The sequence below is a fragment of the Myripristis murdjan genome, chromosome 3 (genome assembly GCF_902150065.1).
Source record: "Myripristis murdjan chromosome 3, fMyrMur1.1, whole genome shotgun sequence".
NCBI classification, from domain to species: Eukaryota; Metazoa; Chordata; class Actinopteri; order Holocentriformes; family Holocentridae; genus Myripristis; species Myripristis murdjan.
In genome coordinates this window covers 3,770,492-3,789,577 of record NC_043982.1, presented here as the reverse complement: position 1 = coordinate 3,789,577, position 19,086 = coordinate 3,770,492, and the positions used below count along the sequence as shown (strand labels likewise).

The window sequence follows — 19,086 nt, the reverse complement described above, 5'->3', positions numbered from 1 at the left end:
ACGGCTATTATTTGATTCCAATCACTTCCCAGCCCTTTTTGGGTGCATTTGAATGTGAAAATGCAGTTTGTACATTTCTTCTAAGTGCGGAGCTGTGATGTAATGTCCCAGCAGGTATAAATATAGAGGCATGGCTGCACAGCGTCCATGCAGATCAATGTCGCTCCAACGCTGAAGTCAGTGCGCCTCTCGGTCTGGGAATGAGCGCAACTTCCACACGCTCTTTTCTGTCGCTCTACTTTTTGTTCTCGGTTCATTGGAAAAACCGGCACCGGGAGGCTGTTTACAGAGCCAGACCCGGGATGGGCTCTCTGGCGGCCCTGCGGACTGTCCTAGTCTTGGGCCTGGTGACCGGACTGGCGGGATGCGCCCCCGGCCTGAACGGGACGGCCGACCGCTGGGAGGCCCTCTACTCCCGGTCCCTGGCCCGGATCCCAGGGGAGAAGCGGGGGGAGATCAGCCGGGACAGCGACTACCTCCTGGGCATTAAAAGGCTGAGGCGCCTCTATTGCAACGTGGGAATTGGCTTTCATATTCAGGTGTTACCGGACGGCAGAATAACGGGAGTGCACAACGAAAATCGTTACAGTAAGTTGGAGCAGTTAATTAATAATTAGATAGGTGCGCGATACCCTGTATTTCTCCACTTTTGACATTTTACGGTGCAGCTATAACCAATAGAAATATTCCAGTTAACAGTATCTTAATTTATAGAGGGCGTTTTGTTTTATCACTAATCAACAAGTGTAATTGAACTGTTGATGTCTGATTTCAGTCATGGGTTTCATGAGTTGTTGGTTGAAAAATAGAATCTTTATGAGCTAAATAGCCAACGGCAGAAAAGTTTTTTTTTTTTTTTTTTTTTTTTTTCTGGAAATCAATGACAGATTAGAGTTTCGAATCAAAACCTGCCTCCCTATCGCAATTATCAAACAGTTTGATTTCGCCCAGATCAACAGTACTGACACAGGTGGGGTCTAGGCTGTTGTGAACGGGTTGCAGATATTGATCCAGTGACAGGACCCGAACATCTGGAGTCCTTCCTTAGTGCCATTGAGCAGACGTGTAGGTGCTTTCCGCTCTCTGTGTAATCAGATCTCGCTGTGATCCAGGCCAGCGGCCAGCCAGCTCCTAAAGTTAGGACACAGCACACAGACCCATCTGTTAAGGCAGATTAACCCCACCAGCCTGCTCCAGACAAAGTCATACAACGCCTGACATTTGCAGACACAAAGAATAACAAACAGTTATTTACCTAGCATGTCAAATCTAATCCCTCCCATCCACGTTAGTCCTATTAAGTGACAAAAAGCCGAGCTGTGGCATCGACAGCCTTGCTTGGGAACTTAAAGCTTGTTTTGTGTTCCCTCCGCACTATTTTGAGACACGGCATAAAATTCAGGGAGATACATTACACAGAATCTCTTTGAAGAATTCAAGCTGCTGTAAAACATTTCAAAATGAGATCAGGAACAAAACATGCAGAGAGGCTGCTGTAACCCACCGGCTTAGCCAAGGCCAAGTGAGAAATTGAGCATCAGCAGGGGACTCAGTTCACTAATCTCTAAACCATCCCTGAGTCTAATATCGTTTACCCCCCAAAAGTGCCAAAGACCTGCTCTGTCATTTTGACAAAACTATCAAACACAGGCTCTAACAAGATTTTTTTATTTTTTATTTTTTATTTTTATTTATTTAATTATTTATTTTTGGCTAGATGTAGGTTACCAAACTCAGCTAAGAAGGAATGATTTTTCTTGAAGGTCCTTTATGTGACTTTAAAATAGATTTATGTCACTTTTTCCTTGATCCTTTCTCATCATGATGCTTATAAAAACTACCAGATCACATTTGCCCTCATCTTGGCTAAGACGTGGATGGAACCCACAGCTTGTCAGACCCAGTTAACACGTCATGAGCATCAGGTAGAATTAAAGTTGTGTCTGGGTGAAGTGCAGCTCAGCCAGGACAGACTCATTTCAATGAACAAAATGAGACTTTGCTGAATACAATGATACATTTGAATCTACCTGTCTCATGAATGATACTCTGAATCTTTAAAGTGGTGGTGGTGGGTCACACAGACCAACCAGAGCTGAAATGATTGCACAAAATGAGTGAGGTACATATCCAGAAAGACAAAAGTGAGTGAGAAGCAGACGTTGTGATTGGTTGTCTGGATGATGGACACTGGAAAAAATATGAATGAACCCGTGGGAAAACAAAGCCCACTCTGATAGGATACAAAGAGCCCTCGGAAATTGGGGCAGCTGCTGATAGGCTAGTGTTGCAGAGATATTAGCATCCCAAGTGGGGAAAAATACATTCAAAATATTTGACCCCAAAACGTTCTAAGCATAAATTGATTTTCCTACTTTTGCATATCTTATGTCTTGAAATGTTTTGTGAGTAATTGTGTTGCAATGGATGTTTTGCTCACAGATATTAATTAATCATGGCTGGCTTTCTGCTAAATTAATTTCCCTGCTTGGAATAAGAAAGTTGACCTTGAATTCCAAGCTTGTGAGTTTGCTGTCTTTTTGATCAGCCTGTGAACGTGTTGACAGTGAAAGATGCTGGGTTGATTTCTATGTTGAGTCTGAGGTGTCATCCCATCAGAGCAGCTTCTTTATATGTGTGTGTGTGTGTGTGTGTGTTTTCCCTGCAGGTCTTCTGCAGATCTCTCCAGTGGAGAGAGGGGTGGTGACTCTCCTGGGCGTTCGCAGTGGGCTCTTCGTGGCCATGAACCGCCGAGGAAAGCTATACGGATCTGTAAGTGTGCAAACATTGACACGCACGCGAACACAAACAAACACACACACACACACACACACACATTAAATTCAGAATCAGCTTTTTTAGCCAAGTAAGATAGCTCAGTTTTTTTAATTCAGTTTGACTGGTTGCTCACGAAAGGTGCTATCAGACATATTACACAGAAGAAATGATCAAGAATGGCTCAGTTTTCTTTATAGTGTGCTTGATCACATCCCACATGTAGTGCGTGGGTGCATGTGTGCGTGTGTGCGTGCATGCGTGCGTGTGTGTGTGTGTGTGTGTGTGTGTGTGTGTGTGTGTGTGTGTGTGTAAAAGACTGTGGCATGGGTTTTCATCATTCAGACTGAGCATGTCATTCCAAGCATTGCCAGCCACCACATGCACCTACTGTTCTTCCCTCAGCAAACTGGCCATGAAGAGACCACCCAGCTCTACACACACACACACACACACACACACACACACACACACACGCGCACACACACACACACACACACACACACACACACACACACACACACACACACACACACACACACACACACACACACACACACCAAATACCAACTTTTTGCTGAAGACACACAGAGCTAAAGCCCTGGAATTAAACCTAAATGCATCAGCTTTTTAATGTTATTGTTAATTTTTGTATATTATCTTGTACTTTTTCTTACATTTATGATCTCCAGTTCAGTTAACGCACTGTGTAAAGAAAAACAAGTACTGAAAACCACCAACACGGTTCAGGCACATGGAAGTGTGACTATTACATTGTCAGTAAAACCACATTTAAATAAATGTGGCACAGGTGTAGCCGTGCTTTAACTAGTCTCTGTAAAGTCCAGTAAAATCAAACTTTAAGGGCTCAACTGAAAACCCTATAGTTTAGTTTTGTTGCAAAAATGCCATTGCAGTGATATTGAGTGTTTGGCCTGTTTACTACAGCAAACCATTTGGCAAATCATGTGGGGGTACTTAAGATTTCACAAAATATAATCAAAATATTGATTATTAAATATGAATTATGGAATACAGGTGTGAAGAAAGTTTGAAGTCTCTGAAAGTTCAAGTTCATAACATAATGGAATGAATTAATGGCTGGATAAAAGGGAGGAAAAATGATATCAGAGGTTTAAAATATGACTGCTCACTTTGGGAAAAGATTAGCAGAAACATGAACTATATACGTTTTGTAGATATTACACGAAACTTGCAAAATCGCTGGTATGGTCCTTTAACCAAGCAGTGCAACGATGTGGGTTTATGCACTCGATAACAATGCTGAGACAAAAAGTCTGAGAGGAAAGTTGTTATGATGTCACATAACAAAAGATTTGGAATAATCAGATCTATCTGGGTGGAGCCCAGCGCTGATGATTCGACATCCCAACTGGGAACACTGTTATGCACTGTCTTTCTTTCTTCCGTTCTTTATTAGTTTTTAGTATTCATTTACGTGTCCTTTGTCAAACATGGAGCCAAAAAAGGTGCTTAAAGTCATGTTCTGCCGTTAAGGGCAATAACATGTATGAGTATGTTGTCCTGGGCCCTGCCTTATCGTGGCACATGGCTCCTGCCTTACTCACATTATTGTCTTCAACACATTACAATCCCATTTTCTGTGTGTATGTAAACGTGGCTGCTGAGTAAAAGAGCAACAATAGCCCTACAATCATAACTGAAAATAGAGCAATTGTTTGATAGTCATCAAAATGAACAATACAAAGTTCAACACCCCATCCCCCCCAAAAAAGGGACCCGGCGTCTTTGTTTTGTCTCATAGCCATCAAACAATTGACATTTCAAATAATCCCTATTTGCCCCTCCCCAATCTCCCTCTGTTCCAGTTACACTACAACAACGAGTGCAAGTTCAGAGAGAAGCTCCTTGCCAACAACTACAACGCCTACGAGTCGGTGGCCTACCCGAGGATGTACATCGGCCTGAGCAAGAACGGCAAAACAAAAAGAGGAAACCGAGTGTCACCCGCCATGACAGTGACACATTTCTTGCCAAGAATCTAATGGCTTCATAAATAGACTTCACCTCAGTATGAAGAAGAAGAAGAAGAAGAAGAAGAAGAAGAAGAAGAAGAAGAAGGAGGAGGAGGAGGAGGAGGAGAAGAAGAAGAAGCAGATGGGTGGGGGGCGGGGGCTGAGGAGGTGAGGGGACTCCAAATCATGATGCACTTTCACATGGAGCTTTACGCAAGAAGTGTATCATATCTTATGTTTCAACTTTGTATATATCCATTCTTTTTTTAATTTATGGTTAAGCTACAGTTTTGTATTTTTTTTAAGGAGGGACAGAACAGGTTCTTTTTTTTTCAGTGAGTAGGTGCTTGAGGGGGGCGGTAGGGGTAAGAGATGCGAAATCCATTTATTTATGTTTCATTTTCTAAGTCATCGAATGTCTGCTGCTACTGAGAGTCTGGATGAGTCAAATCCTGTGTTTGGATGATGATGTTCTTTGCACTGAAGGTGCACTGGAAATGTTTGTTAGCCTACTTTTTTTTTTAAATGATGAAAAAAAGGACCTTATTTTTAGCCTAACGCTAAAAAATGAAATGAGCTATCGGGTCTTTGGTGTCAGAAGTGCCACTGATTGCCCAATGCTTGGGCTCTTTTGTGTGGCACTGGAGCCTAATTGAAACAGTATCATCTTACTGCTAGGGAAAGAGAGAGAGAGGGAGAGAGAGCGAGAGGGAGAGAGAGAGAGAGAGGGGGAGAGAGAGAGAGACATAGAGAGAGAGACCACGCTGCTGAAGAGCCCCAACCTCCACTGGTCTGTTTTTAGCTCTGCCAGGGTGGTGAACTCTGAACTTTTCTGCCGTCAATCTTAGTCAGATCCATAAGACTGCCGATTGAGAGAGGCATCCTCTTGACATTATATAAGCAGGGAATTTGGGAGTTTAAAGGCAAGGTCAGTGTGCTCAGAATGCAACATGGAAACCACAGCCTTGACTGTGGAATATCAGTATTCTGAATGTCAAAAGTCCCCAGTTATTTCCGATTGTCTGATAGGAGTTGGACTAAACAAATATGCATCCCTATACGGAAATGTAATAGAAGTACATATAGGGGATTTCCATACATGGCATGTATGACCATACATTTTCATATATGAACATATAAATCTCCCTTATGGTTTTCATATGCAAAAATAAGTTACACAAGTTCAACATCATTACTCAGAGGGGATAATAATAACAATAATTGTAATGATAAACTTTATTGATATAGCACCTTTCATACAGAGGTGTATCTCAAAGTGCTTTAAAATAAAGTGGCAAAACAAGAGATTAAAGACAGGCCAATTAAAACAAGTAGAAACACTAGGCAATATAATCAAACAAATGAGCAATAAACAAAACAAAAGAGGGTAGCAAGAAGCATATATGTTGATATGATGTTGATATGACAGCTTTTCCCTGGGTTTGTGGCACACATGTTCCTACATGTTCATAGATTTCCATATGGGTCATTGATTTCCCCCAAAAAATGTGTTTCACCTTGGTTTTTGCCCTGATTTCACACCAGGGAAGAAACTAACCAAACAAGCAACTGGCATTGCCGTTGCCGCCTGTTGAAATATTAAAACAAAAGCATGAAAAACATTTCACAGGATTGCAAAGAATGAAAGTGAGCTAGCCAGCGGATCGCGCTCGTTTGTTATCTTATTATCTCAAGCCACATGCGTCCAACTGTTTGCACAAGGAAGCTGTCAAGCTATACATTAGTCTGCCTGTCATTTACTAAGTGCATTTCCCCTCACGATGATTTCCTTGAGGCAAAACAACAAAACAAAACGAGGACACGCCACGAGGGAAACACATTTTGCAGGGGAAACAAATTCTGGCACGGCACCACGACGATCACTTTCCAGTTGCAGACTTCCCTCTTCTCTGTGTCCTCTCCTTTCCCAAAACAAATCCCTTCTGCCAAGCTTTACTTTTTACACTGGCCGTCCCATAGCTCCACAGAATTCCCTCTAGTTTTCCTTAACTTATTATATTTTGTCCCCCAGTCTCTCTCTCTCTCTCTCTCTCTCTCTCTCTCTCTCTCTCTCTCTCTCTCTCTCTCTCTCTCTCTCTCTCTCTCTCTCTCTCTCTCTCTCTCTCTCTCTCTCTCTCTCTCTCTCTCTCTCTCTCTGTGTTTCCCTGCAGTTGACTGTAGCCCAGCTCTGGTGGCCATGTTGTCCTAGTTGCGCCTTGTCACGTTCCAGCTATCTTTACCCTGTGATTTACTTTTAGAAAGGATAATCATGGGAGAAATATTTACGGACAGCTGTTGGACTGTACTATATGCTAGGGCCAGTAACCCTATATTTTTCTTTATATATTTTGTAAATATAACCTCTAAGTAACTGAAGGTGCTGGTATTCCTGTTGGGGGGAGGACAGTTTCAAACGTAGACCAACAGAGCTGGGTAGAAATTTCTGCCTGATTGCATGAGCTGCAATTGATTGGTTTGCTTGGGTGTGATCAATGAACAAATCACAAAACTCTCCAAGTCAAACACAGGAGCAAAACGACTGGTGAGAGACAGATAAACACAGCCTACTGTTTTTTTTATTATTATTATTCTGCTATGCTCTCTCTTCTTACTCGATTTCAAGAGGTTTAAATGTTTTAAATCTCAGTTTCAACATTCCACATACCATAGCATGTACTGTAACTAATGTTGGCCTCCAACTCCTTCACTGCAGCTGTAGGTAAATTGCGATTGTACTGTTGTCACTGTTGAGCAAGAGTGGCTTCAGTAGACATGATGGTGCATTCGTGTGCATTCATGTGCACTTAATACCCAGCGTGTGCAAATGCATACGCTGGGTATTAAGTTGCAAATAGCTCAAACAAATATCATGCAAACTGTCAGTGTCGCGGCCTCGGGCAGGGATTCCTTCAGACCAGCATGGATATCGAGACTGATCCGAGCCATTCAGGCCCTGTAGTGTCAGGATGTGTCAGGTAAACATTATCCAACTTGTCCAAATCGGTGCAAAAGACAATGTCAGCTTGTGTTAAAATGTAAAGCCATCTCATGTAAAAACTGCAATTTCTCCATCAGCATCACAGCTGGGCAGCAGTGATGGATACTGGTGTATTGGTGTATTTGGTGCTCACAGCTGTGCTCAGTCTTCTCCAGTGTCACTACTTTGCATGGCAAGCATCATGTTTACAGTAAAATACCCTCCTGCCCTCTGTCACTGACCCAAGACCAGCCCTCTATGCTGGCTGCTCATTTGATTATTTGGCAAGCAAAACCAATGCAGTTGGAAAATGCACTCCTGTGTGGATAAAAGACAGTCTGCTATGGTCACAGTGCTCACAAAGGATTTTATACTCCTCAGACATCCTTGGACACCATTATTCATGCCATGGGTTTAATTAAATTAACTATAGACATAATATATTTCTTCAAAACTGCTCTGCTGTCTGGACATTTACGTTCAGGAAAGGGATTTCTATCGCAAAGTGATGATACTGTACTATCTATGATGAGTCCTGTGGTCTTATGACAATTTTGTATTTCCTACTTTTATCAGTTGTCCTGTAGTTTTATATAGGAGCTGCTAAAATGCCATGCTGTATGTGCTGTGCACATGACTTAAGTCTAACTTAAGGGACGTTGACAATAAAAACATAATCCCCACGTTGTATGCTGCGTCTTTATCTGTACTGTTGTTTCAGTGAAGAGCATCCTGTCTGTCTGTGCCTTATCAAAGTGAGTGCTGGTATAATGCAAACTGTGAAGCTGACATCATAGTGTTCATCTCTAATCAGAGGGTTTAACAGTTATTATTGGGGGGTCTCCTCACTTCTGGACCCCCCACCCCCAATCCCCCTCAACCACCACACACACACACACACACACACACACACACCTCCACCAATTGTTAGAGTTTCTCCAGTTACTACTCACCTATTGGAACTGTCGGTCCCGCCTCATTCATATTACATGTTATTTCTTTCTTTTTTTTTCTTGTCCCACTCTTTTTTGTTTAGCTGCTTGTGAGGCTGCAGTCAGACACCTTCATGGTCATTTGACCCTTTGAAACCTGAGCCAATTCACTTGATTTCTTTCAAAAACATTGGATAGGAAAAAAGGTGATGAGCAAATTAGCAAGATATGTCCCACATATTAGCAAGAAATTTGCTTATTTTTAAGAAAATAAGCAGAAAATGAAAAGTACCCCAAAAAATTACTGGAAGACAGAGGCACAAAACAAAAAAAGAAAAAAAAAATCAAATAGATCAAGGGAAAAAAGAAAAGCAGCAGAAAAACTATAAAAAATTATTATAAATGTGCAGTATAGTTCTAAATGTATAAATACATTCCAGCCCAAAAAAAGGCCACCCACAGGCTTCTACGTTTAAAGGAGTGACTGCATATGCATAATAAAGGTGAGACAAATCTGCTGACTGAATGTAAGAAAAAAAGTTCTGCTTTGAATTGGGAGAAAGTTACTCCTGAATAGTCCATCGAAATCCACTGAATATCATCAATAACAAACAGGAATCAATCTTTCCAACATTTCCAAATTTCTTGTGTGTATGTTTTTTTATATCCAAGCATTTAAACAGCTTATATAAGCAATTTTAAAAGTCTGCTTTACTTATTTCTTGCTAATTTCCTGGTCATTTCTTCTTAATTTGCTCACTTTGTTTCCCCATGTTTTTGAAAGAAATCAAGTGAATTTGCTGTGATTTCAAAAATTAGGCTGCGTTCAGAGGCCTTTCACAAGCATTTAAACATAAGAAATCTGCCATTTAAATATGCCATTTCAACCAAAGCTTTCAAACAAACAAGCACAAAATCTGATTGGTTGTTGGGGTCTAGTACTGAGAAAGGCGGGCTCTACGTGCTGTGCCTGACCTGCCTGGCTGCTTGACAGCTCTGAATGCCTGTTTGTGGAAGTGCCTAACATGGACAGCTCATTTTTAACAAAATATCACACTGAACCCAACAATTTTACAGTATGAAGTTACGTGACATGGAGTCAGAACAGATACTGTTCAGAATGAACAAATGATCAATATACTTCCCAGTAATTTGGCATTTTTGATGACTGTAATTAAGATTCCCCTTCTCACTGCAGAAGCAGTGTGGTTGTTTGATGGTGTGCTTGCTGTAGCGTGGCCTTGCTCGGGGCAGGACAGGTGTTTGCCTAGCTGTTCACTCCATGTATTTGTGTCCCTTCATTCGGCTGCAGCCTTGGCTAAAACAGGCCTTGTCATGGCCTCAAAGAATGACAGAATGACAGCTTTCTGCTCCTGAAAACCAGCGCCAGCCTGCTCCCAGGCTGTAAACTACACTAAAGATAGAGAGACTGCCTCCTGCATCCACTCTCCCATTGTCTGTTAGGTACACATCGTGTGTACCATGTGTACACACACACACGCCTCACACACAAACACACACACGCACATACCTTTGGGGCTGAAATGCCTGAGCCTTTCAAGCTGAAGAAGGCAAGTTAACAACGATGTGTGTGCCAACAAAGAAGTAATTTAACAGCCATTTCCTGGTGTCTGAGTAGACACATGGGTTGGTGAGGAGAGTTTAGGTCAAGTACTACATTTCCCCTTTTTCTTTTGAAGAGTGGTGAATGGTCCCACCACCGCCCTCCATGCCCCACCCCACACACTCACACGCACACTCACAGACACACACACACACATACAGACACACTCTTGCCATGTGTTTTGATGTTTTATTAGACAAAGGTTTGGAAGAGAAGACAGTAAAGATGGCCTCACAGCAAAGAAAGGAATAGCATCTAGCAGTGGTGTAAAAACTAATCAAAATTCATCCTTAAGTAAAAGTAAAGACACCTTCCTCTAAAACTACTCAAGTAACAGTACAATACTACTTCAGTAAAAGTCTTAAAGTTACTGGCATTACGTGTACTTAAGTATTCACAGGTAAACTGTTTGTTAAAAAGACTTTTTTGTTCAGATATTTGTTGATAGCCAGCTTCTTAAAATATATTTTTTATTTATTTATTTATTTATTTATTTTTGGAGACATTAAACGGATGAATCTTAAAAATTTATTGCTTGTGCTTGATGCAAATATTTCAGTTTCATAATTCCAAATTTCAGCGAGATATTCCATAAATGTATGCTTGCTGGATTTGTTGATTATGCAAAAAAATACAGAGATGTATTGTGCTAATGAAATTCACAAGATGGAAATTTACCAGACGGGTGTTTCAAGGGCCGACTTCCCCTGAACGCAGCAGAGTCATGTTTTGGATGGACAACCTCCAGACGTACACTGAGTGTTTCGGCTTGGTTACTTTACACTGAGGCGTCTTGACTGAGACGACACTCTGTGTGTAGCATCTGATCCAGTCTATAAGAAGGCACGGGAGGACAGAGGAGACAACCACACATTATTACTCCTGGGACAAGGTTCAGACACTCACCACAACTTATATATTTGAAATAATTTAAAATCTTTCAGATCTGAGATTCATTTGAATTCACCTTGTCAGACAAATGATTAAATTCTGAACTGAAAAAAGTGGCCTGATAAAGTTCAGTTTTCAAACATTTCACATTCACTTTTCAGTCTGTGATGCTGTTATTACTTCATCAATTACTAAAGAAAACAAGGTCAAGCTGGTGTTGAAATAGCTGGGCGGCTCTTGCATGGTCCAGAGGCAAATCAGAGGCTTAGTGGGAATATTCAAATGGCCTCAGCAGCTGCAGCCAGCGCCCAGCATATCTGATGAGACACCTGCTGCCAAACACCTGCCAATCACACATAGACACACACACTCACATACCAACCCAGGTTGCACATACACACATTTATTCTTGCACCCATTCAACAGTAAACTAATAATCTACAACTTCACTATAAATAATTGTCCATTTTGCTAGTCTGTATCGCTGATGATGTAACACAATATCAAGTCTTCCTGAAAGCTTTGATGTTCTCTGTTCTTGCAACACATTTCATGGGAGTGTGTACAAATAGCACACCACTTTTAAGGTCATTTCACATGTTATCACTACACATTTTATGCTCTTCACCTGCCATTTAATGGTGCTTATTCCCCATAGACTTTCATGGTGAAACCACCTGGTTAAGGTTAAGAAAAAGTCATGGTTGAACTTGGATGAATGACTGAGTGAAGTCGGGCTGATTTTAGCACTGTTCCAGGGAGTTCCATAGCGAGCCACTGGCTTTGGCAGGTTAGCCACTAAAACTAACTCTGTGGAACAGAGCTAGGCTACTTTTTTTGTAATTCAGTTTTTATTGTTGTTGTTTTATTGATAAGTGACACCACACAAGGACATCACATGAACAGTAACCACCGAAAATAACAATAAAATAACAATAACTGGGAAAAAAAAAACAGCAATAACATAATAATAATAATAATAATAATAATAATAATGACAACAACAACAACAACATCAACAATAATAATCATAATAATCATAATAATCATAATAACAACAACACACTGTTTTTTTTTTTTCCAGAAGGGCTAGTATAAAAATTAAATTGAACTTTTGCCAAATCCCACTGGCAGAAAACAAAATAAAACAAACAAACAAACAAAAAAATCATCATCCTCTCTAAAAAAATACCTTCAGCACACAATGTTAAGATAAGATAAGATAAGATATTCCTTTATTAGTCCCACGGTGGGGAAGTTTCCCTGCTTTGACTGTTTTTTTAGATTTAATCTATTTAAAACACTGATAGCAGTGTCTATATTGTATCATATACTTTCTCATGTTAGCCACTTTCAGCAAATAAGCTATGCTCTCCCTGGCTCTGGCACTGCTTGAATACATCAACAACGTTTGGTTAGGTTAGGTATTCAAAAGAGAAATAACACTTGACACCAGACCTTTATGAATCACTAGAATTATTTTAAAGTGAGCATGCAGTTCATGGGTATGGAAACAAGCTAAGTTAACACAGATGCAAAAGTACCACATGCTAATTTGTGACCTGTGTATGTCACAGACAGGACTATGAGGGACGAAAAATGACAAAACAATAAATAAATGAATAAATAAATAAGTATGCATATAAATATATAAATGCATAAATAATTAAATTAATAAATATTTCTACATTTATTTATTTATTTATTTCTGTTTTTATTCATGCATTTATTTATTTGTGTATTTATACATTTATGCATGTATTTATTTATTTATTTTTACATTTATTTATTTATTTATTTATTTATTTCTACATTTATTTATTCATTTGTGTATTTATATATTTATTTTTACATTTATTTATTTATACTTTTATTTATTTCTACATTTATTCATTTATTTATTCCTTCTTTTATTTCTACATTTATTTCTGTATTTCTACATTTATTTATTTATTCCTACATTTATTTCTGTATTTCTACATTTCCACATTTATTTATTTCTGTATTTCTGTGTCGTATGTTAATAAGGTGGGCGGTTCTTACATTAGTCTTAAGCACGATTGGTTTGTGGGTGTGATCCTATCCACTGCTACTGCCTGGACTGGGGGAGGCTGTAGTGTAGAAATATTTATTAATTTAATTATTTATGCATTTATATATTTATATGCGTATTTATTTATTTATTCATTTATTTATTGTTTTGTCATTTTTCGTCCCTCATACAGGACATGCTCTACGTATTAGGCAGGCAACTTCAATTATGCTTTGAATTTGGAGACAAAACTGTTTCAGTCGAGATGCAAGATTTTTACATCATTTAATCTGTAGGTGAATTTTGCATTCCAGGACTTCTGATAATGTAAATGATAGCACCTGCCTTTTTAGGGGGTAGTCCAAGGGTAAAAACCCACGTAAAACCTGCATGTGCGATGTAAAATTGGAATGAGTGTAACAGTGGTCATAAACTGCTGCACTCCTCACCCTATCACATAGAGGCCAACTATCTTGTGGAGAAACCTCACTTCCACCTCCTTTACCTGTGGTCTCAATCCCACTGAGGGGGTTAGGCTTACAAAACACAAAATCATCTGAATAATCCTCTCAATTGTCTGGTAAAATGGTAAAAAACTGGTCCACTGTTCCACGACCATTACAAAATTTGCATTGCACCTCTTGGACAACCAACCAGTGTCTCCCTCATGCACCTTGGCACAGACTTTCCAAGGGAAGTTGAGCAATATGAGCCCTTGCTTTTAGAACATAACTAATATACTCTAGTTTGAAGACTGAAGATTGTGAAGTCTATTCCAAAGTCAACAGGACACTGAGGAATTGAAGGGACATGTCAATCATGACAGCCCAACTATAACTAAAGCTTTGAGCATTTCTGGATCGATCTCATCCATTTCTTCCACTTTATCATTGAATAGCTTCCCCAGTGACCTCTGCCAAGGAGATGGGTTCAGACCCTACAAGATCTTCTACCACAACTGCCTGAACAGAGGATTTGTCTTCAAATTTAGTCATTCCTCAAAGTATTCCTTTGACCTTTTTGACAGTGTCCCTAGTCAAATATTTCCATGTCTCTGCTCTGCTGAGAGCATCCTGGGAAATGTGCTACCGTTACCCCCTAAATCACCAAATAGTTTTCCAAAACCTCTTTGAGGCTGCCTGAAAGTCATTCTCCACAGCCTCTCCAAACCCTTGGGTTTTCACTCTTGCAACTACTGCAGCTGCAGCTTTTTGCATTTCCAGTGTCTTTTAGGTGTATCCAAAGTCCCTTGTGCAGTCTTCAGCCTGACAGCCCTTTGTCCTGCAGCAAGGTCTTGGGTTTCCACCATGATAAGCAAACTTTTTTTGCCACAGCTTCCATAGCAGAGGTTTTGAACTGTTCTGACTCCATGTCTACCACCTCCTCCAGGATGCAGACACTCATTTGGAAGTGAGAGCTGAAATCTTTGCTGGGTCATCCACAAGATGTTCCAGCAAACCCGTTAGGGCTTAGCAGGTGTATTCTTGGCCATTTGATCCAGTCACTACCAGGTGGTGATCAGCAATCAGTTCAGCCCCTACCTTCACCTAAGTGTCCACAACATGTGGATGCAGGTCTGATGAAACGACCACAAAATGGATCATCAACTTTTGACCCAAGGAGCTCTATGGCATATGTAAACCCTGGTTCACCCTGGTAGGATGGAGCTGCACCATTCACTGCTTTTAAAAGCACTTTAGTAATTGGGTTGTGTGGTTTTTTGTGCGCATGTGAAGAATCCTAGCATTCAAAGGCCAGGAATAAAGTTTTGTGGAACCCATTATCACTGTGACATAAGCAGAAAATGCTCTGGGTTGTTGGTATCTTTTAAATCAATAAAAATGCATCATCACACCTGATAAAGACCCATGACCAAAACATGGTATCAATAAATTATTGGGAGCTTAATTGTCAGTGTCCTTCCTTTTAGTTACCTTCAGTTATTCTGCACCCTTGTCAGCTCATGTTGGAAATTATTTCACTGGCTTCATACAAAGTAGCATCAAAAATAGTCTTAGGAGGAAAACATGTGGATGGATGTGGGCAACATGTATGTGAGGGGCAAGTGTTTTGAAAATGGATTAATCAAGGCATACCAAAGCAAGAAAGTTACAGATGTATGTTGTCAAGAATTTTTCAAGCCATATGTGGCTCTTGAGAAATGTTGTTATTTTGCTTTCATAGAAGCAAAAAAATGGGAGAATAGGTGCATTGTCCATGTCACTGAATGATACCACTGCCAGACTTAAAATTGTTATTGCATGGGCCAAGAACTCAGTAAGCATTACATCAGTTGGTTGGTTCATTGGTTGGTTCATTTGTTCATTCATTTTGGTTGGATGGCAGGGTCATTGAGTCATCTGTTTGGTTGCATATGATACTTTTCAATGCAGATCACAGAGTAGTACTAGAGTACAGAAGTAACCCCAAAGGTATACTAGATGATGTAATATGCATATTGCCTGTGGACATACAGTGCTAATAGCGGATGTAGATGAAAACAGCAGTATACAAGGGGTGAAAGGGGGAGCACTGTGTCCAACTTCCTGTAAGAAAAGACTAAAGGGTACCGTTGCTGTGTGCTGTAACGGTACGGGTAATTGATTGATTGATATTTATTGTTGCTGTGTGCTATGATGGTACGGGCGATTGATACTTGTTGTTTGCTGTGTACTGTATGGATACAGTTACTGATGTTGTCTTGTTTGTTCCGGGATTATGCATTGCATTTGAAATTGTTTTTATGTGTGATGTGTGTCGCCTGGTGCGATCATACGATGCTGCTGTCCTTCTCTTATTTGTAAACTGTAGGACCATCAGACAGTCCATGACAAATTTCCCTACGGAGACAATAAAAGTATATGAAATGAAAACTTCAGAAACTATTCTGTAAACATTGAGATCGAAGGGGAATCACATGAAAAGCCATTTTAATAAGTTGAGAAAAAAAAAAAAACATAATTTGGATTTTGATAAGATTTCCTTTTAAAATGACCAGAAACCATTGGACTGTTGGGCAACAGAGGAAAGACAATCTCACAACCAAGCACATTCACAGAACTTCCGATAGTTTGATGGGAAATTAACATAGATGTGGATGATCATATAGGTCAGTTTGTAGGGGAGTAACATCCTCTCCACACAAAAGCCTGATATTCACTCTGGCCTGACATCATCTTGCTGAGTCTTAAAGTCTCTTTCAACCAAACGACTGCTCAGGCCAACTCTGACTCAAACAGTGTCATCAACATTACAGGCCATGCTTCTCAAATGTCAGTGATAGTTCAAGTCACGCTGCAGCAGTCTGGCCCACTACAAGGCTCATTTCATCAGCTGGAGTGTAGGGCCTGTAACCAAGTAAACAAATCCTCTTCACAAATATAACTCCAACATTTCAAAGATGAGCGCTTTTAGGGCTGTAAGATAATATATAGTGACAGGATTTGCTTCTGAAATGCTTCCTTTCCCATTTCATGTGGTATAATTTGCAAAAATTAGGCATTTCCTTTCTGAAAAAGACGCAGAGAAACCTGTCCATGCATTTGTTGCCTCTAGGCTGGATTACTGCAACTCCTTACTCTCAGTCTGCCCCAACAAGTCTCTAAAGAGCCTCCAGCTGATTCAGAATGGTGCTGCACATGTATTGACCAGAACTAAGAAGAGAGATCATATTACTCCCATATTAGTTTCTTTGCATTGGCTGTCTGTAAAATCCAGAATAGAATTTAAAATCCTCCTCTTCACTTACAAAGGCCTTAATGGTCAGGCACCACCTCATCTTAATGAGCTCATAGTGCCTGACCACCCCACTAGAGCACTGCACTCCCAAAATGTAGGCTTACTTGTGGTTCCTAGACTATCCAAAAGTCCAATGGCAGGCAGAGCCCTCAGCTGTCAGGCTCTGTGGATCCATCTTCCAACTTGGATCCAAGAATCAGACATCCTTTTCTTTCATTTGCTCTCATATCCATATTCCATTAATGCATGTTACTTACTGGCCATCTTCTCTCTCCTGTAGTTTTGTGCTCTCTCCTCTCCCTTCTCTCTTCCTCTGTTGCTTTTCAGCAAGTATTTCTGCCTCTGATCCCCCCGTGATCCTGCTCAATGCCCAATGCTCTACAATATCTAATTTACTTGTCATTAGTCCTATCATTACTGATGCAATTACTAGTATTACTCGATCAATTCTACTCTCAATCCTGAATGTAGTGGGAAGACATCCAGACCTATAATTATCATAATTATTATTCTTGCTGTCACTGTTGCTACTATAACCATTATTATTATCAGTTTTAATATTATTATTGGTATTATTATTACTGTTGCTGTTGTTGTCGCAACCACTGTTAGTATCATAATTACTTCAATTATCACTAGTATTACTATACAGCCCTATGTCAAACTCTCTCTCTCTCTTTCTCTCTCTCTCTCTCTCTCTCTCTCTCTCTCTCTTTCTCTCTCTCTCTCTCTCTGTCCATCTCTCAATCCTTCTGGTCGAGTCAGATGGCAGCCCACCCAGAGTTGGGTTCTGCTCGAGGTTTTTGGCCCTGTTAAAAGGTTTTTTTTTCTTCGCCACTGTCGCCCTGTACTTGCCCTTGGGGGACATTTTGGTCCATGGATTTGGCCAATATCTGTTGGGTTTCTGCAAAGCGCCTTGGGATAACGTCTGCTATGATTTGACGCTCTATAAATAAAATTGATGGAATATATTTGATTTTTGGTTTATTTACTAAAAAGCACATACAATTGCTGGGTGCATATCGATGACAGTTTTGCTCAAATTACTGTTTGTAACTGTATTCTTCCTGTTATCAACATTCAGAAAGATCCGGTAACTTCAGTACTTCCTGTATTACACTTCCTTCCAGCACGAGAGCAGCAGTAGACCCCACAGAGACTGAAGTAGATTTATGAGTTTGCTATCGTTTGTTTTCTTCATAGAACACATGGACGCATATTGGAGGACAAAAATAACTACCTTCTCCAGTGTAGTAAAAGATAGCTGGTGAATAATGTTGTGACTAGCTTCTTCTGTTCCTCCACTCCTCTCTATCACGTTTCATGAACCTCTCAGGCTCCTGCAGCCGATGTTGTGACTGAGGACCAACACAGAGCTTAGATTGCACAAGGAAGTAGCTCTACTGTTGATTTTTTTTTTAAGGTTTTCAAGTCATCTTGGGCTTCACAAATTTTGCTACGTATCATCAAACTCTTCATTTATTTAACAATTTGAGCAAATTAAAATGGTCGTTTTTCAGACTGTTAGCTGGGGGAAAGTCCAGCTCAATGGCAGGGGGCTAACAGTTAGCATTTGGAGCATCCAGCCAGGATCCAGCACTCAGTAACAATGAGAGGAAGATAGTAAATGGGTGGTACAAAAAAAAAAACCCTGTCCAGCTCCATCATTGTCTGAAACAACAACCTGATACTGAGGAGGTTTTGGTGTCTCTGTTTTTGCTTCTTTTTCTCTTCTTCCTCCTTGTTTTCAGCTGTATCGCTGCTATGTTTCAACCACTAATCCATTTTCTGGATTTTTGTGTATTTTTGGTGATTTCAGTGAACACACTTGAGCTTGGCCTGTTCTACTCATTGTTTACACACTGTGTTGTTTCTTAAAGACCAGCTTCTTTTCTGGAAGAGACGGTTGCTTCCAGCATGACAGAAGCCTTGTCTGGCAATGCAGTTCCCTCCAGGGTCTGAATAGTCGATAATGGCTGGTCACATACCATCTCAAAGAATCAGTATGATGCAAATTAGGCATGTAATTAAAATGATGTCTAAAATAACATTTTCTGATATCATCATATATAAAAGGAGTTAATTATTTTGAATAGTTGGTGATAAGAACTGATGGATGA

At 40.2% G+C, this 19,086-nt stretch overlaps 1 protein-coding gene across 1 annotated transcript; it reads left to right on the top strand.

Annotated features, from left to right (window-relative positions):
- Positions 1-200: 200 nt before the first annotated feature.
- Positions 201-4,802, top strand: fgf4 (fibroblast growth factor 4). Its single transcript, XM_030048165.1, has 3 exons — positions 201-588; positions 2,669-2,772; positions 4,626-4,802. Exons 1-3 carry the CDS (start codon positions 201-203, stop codon positions 4,800-4,802), a joined length of 669 nt encoding a protein of 222 aa, XP_029904025.1.
- Positions 4,803-19,086: the final 14,284 nt, after the last annotated feature.